General features: G+C 39.4%; 1 protein-coding gene across 1 annotated transcript in view; it reads left to right on the forward strand.

The window, feature by feature from the left end:
* LOC110051205 (tetratricopeptide repeat protein 21B-like) overlaps positions 1-6299 on the forward strand; it is a 29135-nt gene extending 22836 nt beyond the window's left edge. The window contains exons 39-43 of the mRNA XM_089285053.1: positions 581-634; positions 1498-1554; positions 2473-2593; positions 2859-2926; positions 3363-6299. Coding sequence (XP_089141179.1) covers positions 581-634; positions 1498-1554; positions 2473-2593; positions 2859-2926; positions 3363-3440 — 378 coding nt within the window. The 3' untranslated portion in view covers positions 3441-6299. The remainder of the gene's footprint in view (positions 1-580; positions 635-1497; positions 1555-2472; positions 2594-2858; positions 2927-3362) is intronic.
* The last annotated feature ends 834 nt before the right edge of the window (positions 6300-7133 follow it).

Below are 7133 nucleotides of genomic sequence, written 5' to 3' on the forward strand. Positions count from 1 at the left end.
AATGTTTTTTAGATTTCCAGAATCATGCTAAAAATTGTGATAGTCTCCCTTTAAAAGCTTACTTTTCTCATGGTTTGCATGGACTGTTGTGCTTTCGTGGCTTTTGTAAACCAAGTTTTATAGATGATCATACAATTATTGCTTTCTGCCGTAGGTAGTGTTTTAATAGAGACATATACGCTGGTTTTGCCTGTACTGAACTCTGCAGCATGAGAAAATTTTTTTTTTGCCAGTTGGTTTACTTACTGTTCTCGTTGTAAAGCAAAAAGGAATGTGGTAACTACAATTTGTGCTTAGGAGATCGAGTCAGTGTTTCTAACGGTAAGAGACCGTTGCAATCACTACATATTCCTCCGCGATTATTGCACTTCTTGCTCTCTGATTGGTTCGTCTGTCAGGGTGTTAGGTTATCATGCCCGTTTTGACATTTGTCATCTCTTATCCAACATGAGCTTGTGGAGTATTCCTTAAACAGTGGTTAACTAATGGAAGATTCACGTATCAGTCTCCATGTCTTCACTCATTCGTTTTATTTGTTGTTTGGTTTTCATTTTATTTTTTTCTTTTCTTTTATTTTCAGGAAGCAGAGGAATTCGAGAGAAGCTGGCTTCTACTTGCCGATATTTATATTCAGGTATGTTATAATCTGAAACTTATCACAATAATGAAGTCAACTCTAATGAAGATATCTGAATATGAATAAGAGGACGTTGCTTGAGGGATCTGAGCTCGCTAAACTCGCCTGGCTTGGGAAAGGTACCAGAATTCCGATCTAGGAAGGTTGGTTTAACTCCTCTTGATCACCCTCTTTCAAAACTGCCTACAGTGCAGGAGAGAACTCACACGATGGTTTACACCAATCAAGAATGTGGGAACTATAGCATCTTCGTGGGAAACTGTTCATGTTGAAGCTCACATGATCATTTTGTTTGCCGGTGACAGCATTGTTGTTCTTTTGTTACGCAAGTCTTGGGTATCTTTAAGCCTTATTGGCTTTCCTGGGCTTCCTTGCCTTATAGGTTGATATATTGTAAATGTATTTATAAAGGGCAAAAATAAAACAAACAGACAAACAGACAAACAAACAAACAAACACATAAACTAAGCCAGGTTATGAGAAATTCTCAAACGTGTAACTGCTAGCTGTCTGGAAAAAAGATCAGCGTCAGTCGTGTATTATTATCAACGGGATTGACTTACATTGCATAGACTGATTAATAGCTTAGCCCCAAAAGGAGTTTACTTTTCTTTTTATTGTATGTTTTGGACAATCTGTTTTAACATGATCTAAATTAGTCGCTTTGAATGTTGAAAACGAATCTGACTGATTTTGTTGTTCCGTTGTACAATAATCTCTGTGTCGCTGTAATTCTCATAAAATCGTAAACCATTCTGATATGTTCTGTTTTAATAATGCATTTATCTTTCTCCTCTTCAATGAAATACAAACGTATAATGTTTTCCATAACGTTTAATTGGTCGTTTTGTTACTTGTAGTCTGGCAAGTTTGATATGGCTGGAGATTTGTTAAAGAAATGTCTCCAATATAATAAGGTGAGAATATAATCATAGGATTTTGAAGACAGTGGTAACAATTCCAATGTTCAAAGTTTCGTTTTAACTGATTTAGTACAACTGCAAGGATCGCATTTTCTTTCTTTAATTCCCTTTAAATCAACAAAACAAAATAAAGTACGTGTTACAATTGAGTTCTCTCAGTGTAAGTTTTTATTTGGAAAAACCGATCAAATGCCATTCATCCTTATTGTTTCAATGCGTTATCATTTCGATAGTTTCTGAGAATAAAGAAGATCGTCAACTATTGACTGTACAAGGGAGCTTAAGCAATGACGACGGCGACCCCGAGGACAACGCCTAGTAAAACATGAATTTATATTTTACCATTTCGCAAATGTCTAGATCTGGTCAGTGTGCCTATTTGTCTCGGAATTTGCTCGAGCTAAATATGTAACGCCAGCGTTCAGATCCAAATAAAAAGACGAACAATTAGCCGCAGTCGTTTGCAACCTCGTTCCCAGGGTCTCTCATCTTACCGCCCTCTGGAAGATGAGAGACCCAGGGAACGAGGTTGAGTCGTTCGCGTTCTCCAAAATACGCAGAACTTAGTAATTTCACGTTGTTGTTTTTCCGATGACGGCTACGAAATGTACAAAGATTTATAACGCACCTGCCTAGCCATTGTTCTGCTCATTAATTCTTTTGTTTTCTGGCGTTTTCGCTGCCGTTGCTGTCGTGGTTTGCTTAAGTTCCCTATACCACCAATTCGAACTAATATCACAAGAACTATAGAAGTAGCAATTATTAAGAAGAATTACGTCACGCCAAACCAGTCCACGAACATACTGATAAATTGAAAACTTTTCCAAGAAATTTTTACCTCTCTGAAAAGAAGGCTTGTGGTAACCCAATTCACTGCTGCAATCTGTTTTATGAGTTGTATTTTGTTTGCAGTCCTGTTGTAAAGCTTGGGAGTACATGGGTTATATCATGGAAAAGGAACAAGCTTACAAAGATGCCGCCAAGAACTACGAGAATGCTTGGATATATGGAAACCAAAACAACCCAACTATTGGTAAAATAATGTCATGAAATGAAGCTCAGTACTTTGTAGGGATTTCCTTTACTGGGAAAAATCATATGGGAAACGTCTCGAAAATGCAATACTTTCGGTGATTTTTTAAAGTGTTTATGTTTACAAAGTTGTTTGGCCATTTTAATGGCTAATGAAGTAGTGCAAATCATCACCATCTTTCTCCGTGTTCTTCGGAATTTTGTGTCAGTCTTCGAGAAGACCTCGTAAAATTGTCTCCGACAGAATTTCTTTATTACTCACACAGGTTACAGACTGGCGTTTAACTATCTCAAAGCAAAACGTCTTGTAGACGCGATTGACGTTTGTCACAAGGTACATATCATTTGATCTCTTTCTGTATTGATGACTGATGCATAAATACGACTGACAGCAGGGTCATGTCCTTCTTGGGTCAAGGTCAACTCTCATGCCCTTGAAGGTGGTACAACTGACGTCCCCCTAGGAGGTAGGCAACACTTACCCCTACGGCGTAGGGCTACTCTTACACTCCCTGCAGCCTTAGAGTGTAAGGTTAATCCCCGTACCTCTGGGCGTGAGATAAATTCTCATACCCCTAGGTTTCGGGAATAAGTCGTATATCCTAACAGATGGGGGCAAGTGTCATACTATGATGACACTTACATGACGGTAAACGGCGAATTTGAACTTGAAGCTTGTTGAAGTACAGTACTGACTTACCACTGACTGCCTACAAGTGAAGTTGCGCTTTTTTTGTCAAATTTTGATAAGATTTGCGTGTTTATTTTAGGTTTTAAATCACCATCCAAACTATCCAAAGATCAGAAAAGAAATCTTGGACAAAGCACGAGCAGCGTTACGGGCATGACATTTTGCCATACACAACTGACCCAATGTCACAAAACTGCGGGCGCAATCGGTTTGGTCCGTGTGACCGTTAAACAGTTATAAACTGTGGTGGAAGTAGCTTTACTCAAGGGTTTGTAAATAAGCGAATGTCTTGCTGCAACTTAATGTAAAGTGCTCGCCATTTAAAGACTTGAAATAGATTGCTGGCGTTGTAAATAACCATTAAATTATTAAACAGTAACTTGCTGGTCGTCTACGGTAATCACATGATTACAATTTTCACAGATGGTATTGCAGAGGATTGGTACCGATCTAGGGGTCGCTCCCTTCGTTCAAAGGGACAAAAATAATGTTATAAGCAAGTGAAGGAGTGCGTGATACTACCATTTTATTAATATGACTATTACTTGGAATAAGACTAACGCTACCCGGGGGAGCTTACATCTGCGGGAGGAGCATATGAAAGTCACAGAAGTACCAGGAGTACTATTGACCAAATTTGAACGAGTCGAGTGCAATAGCCCTTTTCACGGTTACGTTTGCTCATTAGCATTACAATAAAATCGAGCATGTATGTGAGGCAATTTCGGGCTATTTTGTAGTTTTAGCCCGAAGTTGGATTACACGTTGGATTACATTGTAATGCAAATGAGAAAAATTAGCCGTCAAAAGGGCTATTCTGGCAACAAACAAGCAAAATAAAAGCAACTTCTGGTTTTGGCCTCGTTTCCGTGTCGCATCAAAGCCATGTTCCCGTAATCGTGGATCCTTTGGGACTTTTAGTATGTTGATCTAGAGACTATTCCTAAGTAATTAGCGAAGAAAAAAGTTGAATTCCAATTAATGGTAGGTCCAGCCACAAAATGACTGGACTAATACGAGTACTCTCCTAAGTGACGGTGTTTAAGGTGGCTCCTTAGGGTAATCGTTTATGGCGTTGCGCGCGCAAGTATTATGTTTTGAATGCTGTTTTTGCATTCGCTTTCACACCCAGTCCTTTCAAACTTATTACATGTAATAACGAATGATTAAATAGTGTTTTACTATCATCTCTGTTAAAATTTTGGGCTTTAATCCTGAATTATAAATGCCCAAACAAATGTGTTTTTTAGTGTGTGTGTGTGGCTTTATTTGTGATTTTCTTGAATTTTCTTCGGTGAAATATTCCAAAATTTTTACAACACATCGCTTCCAGCGGGATACGAATTTTAAACACGACAAAAGTAAGGCAATTTTTTCGATGTTTTCAAATTTATGTCTTTTACCGCTGCAATAAGTCTGGTCTTATAGATTCCCTGAAAAACGAGCTCTGACTAAAGTAATATAATTACTACCAATCTGCCAAATTTTACGGAATTTCACCACAGGAAACGCGAGAAAATTCACTGTCAGTTTTGCTTTTTGGGCTCATGTTGACGTCCGAAAATATCCAAAAACACTGATGTTTTCCTTCAAGCGCGCGCAGGTTACTTGAGCTTTCGTCCTCAGCGCGAGTGCGATCGTAAAACTATAGGGAGCCACCTTAAATCCCGATCTTGACACAGTCACTTGTATATCGCTGTACTCTTCCCAGCAGTACTATGGCTTCGGTTTAGTTCGCGACTGAGCAGATAAGCTAAAGATTTGGCAGGACGACTCACATGCACCGTCTACTCTCACTTCTACCGAAGGAAATTAAAGACTGGCAATACCTTTTGAATCACGTAAAATGTACCAGACCTACATCTCCAATCATTGGGATTTTGCTTCCAGCTACGAGGACCAAGGAGTTCTAGGATACATGAGCTTTGGTTTCTTAAACAGGAAATAGTAGTTATCATGGTATATAGGTGTCGAAACTTTAGTGGAAGTTTAGGAGAACTACAACCAACAACATAAGTTCTTAAAAATGACGCTTTTCGATTTTTAAACCCTTATTCTATTTCATTTGCATCTTGCGTTAATTCTGTGATACCCCCGGCTCCCCCAACCCAATGCTGTGAAGGTGCTGTGGTCTATTCAGTCTTAGAAGTAGAAAAGTCAACAATTGTTTGGGGAAGAAGGGGGTAAGTGTTTCCAAAACGCTCGAAAATCGAATTTCACTGTGAAGTGTCTCGACACTTTTGTCGCTCATTGTAGAAACGTGGAAATTTTCGTTTTCTTCAAGGGCACTACGGAGGACTTATATCAAAACAAACTGGAGCAACAGCATGTGAATAATAACCATAACTCAAAGTTGATAGCACAAGTTGCAAGAATACACCAAAAACATTAATGAATATTACAAACCAACAACACAAGCGTAGAAACTTGTAGGGAACCGAGGGAAAAGCACTGCACAAACCCGATATTTGTGAGCAAAGCACGCATAACAAAATCAGTACTGAATAGTACAAAGCAAAATACAAGCGAGCAAACTTTACGGGAACCGAGGGAATACGTGAGGGAATAGCACTGCACAAGCCCGACGCGAGTGAGGCAAGGCACGCATAACAAAAGTGTTACTTTATATTAGAAATCCAAGACTGAACAAGTGTGAAAACTTAAAGAGAGGCCAAGGGAAAAGCACTGATTGTACAAACCAAGAACACAAGCCTACAAACAAAGGGAGCCGAGGGAAATACACTGCACAAACCCAGAGTTTATGAGGTAAAGCACGCACAACATAAATATCTTCACTGAATAGTAGAAACCAAGAACACAAAAGTGCAAACTTGAAGGGAGCCGAAGGAAGAGCACTGCACAAACCCAGTGTTGTGACGTAGAGCACACAGAATTATAAACATAAAAAGGGCGTAAGGGAATTAAGGCAAAACCGTGGACAAAAGCCAGGCAACGAAACTGTTGCAGAAACAAGCTCGTAAACGACTAAAACCAAAAAAAAAAAAAAAGAAAGAAACAGTAAGGGTGCAGGATTTGGGTCTCCATATAACGGTCTCCATGTCATGGCTGTGCGCGCTTGGTCCGTTTGAAGGAATCAGGATCTGTGCAAGCAGCATGGACGAGAACTTGTTCACCCGACATGGGGTACAACACATGAGGTTACGAAGCGAAGGATTCTTACGCGAACTGGACTTCAGAGCGGAAAAACGTGATAAGCATGCGCGAGGTTTGGCCGCTACCATTTCCAAGTTTGAAAAATTGGCGGGAATTTCGTCGATCGTGTAAACCAAAAAACGTTACGAACTTTATCTGCTTTCCCAATTTTCCCGGTAAGCAGCAACATTTTAACGTCAGTAATGGAAAGCTGGTGTATTGTTTTCGTGCGGAATCATTTTTTTCCGGACAAAATTAACACAAAGAAGGTTTCTGAACGCTTTCTCCACGGTATACTGACAAGGCATTTCTGTGCGAAGACACATTTTTCCACAAGCCCTCTCATGCATATTGCATCCATATAGGAGCATGTGTTAGGAACATGTGGCGAGAAGAGTAGGAAAAAAACTAGAGCGAAAAAACTAACAAGTGTTACCAGGTCGCAAAGATGTACAGCATTAATGTTGATCTTCTGATTAGTATATGTAATAGGACTACATGCTGTCCAATTTGGAAATAATTGGATGAGATAAATTCCGAGGACTGCCAAATTGGTCTCGGCCTACGGCAAGAATTTTTCTCATCCAATTATTTCCAAATTGGTTAGGCATGTAGGCCTGTTACTTATTAATTATATAGCATCCAAAAATAGACGAACAGGGCAAATATCAAGCTTCAAGCTTTCTCACTTCGCTTC

Source organism: Orbicella faveolata, unplaced genomic scaffold, assembly GCF_042242905.1.
Source record: "Orbicella faveolata isolate gen_17 unplaced genomic scaffold, um_ofav_v1 contig_13, whole genome shotgun sequence".
Classification (NCBI taxonomy): Eukaryota; Metazoa; Cnidaria; class Anthozoa; order Scleractinia; family Merulinidae; genus Orbicella; species Orbicella faveolata.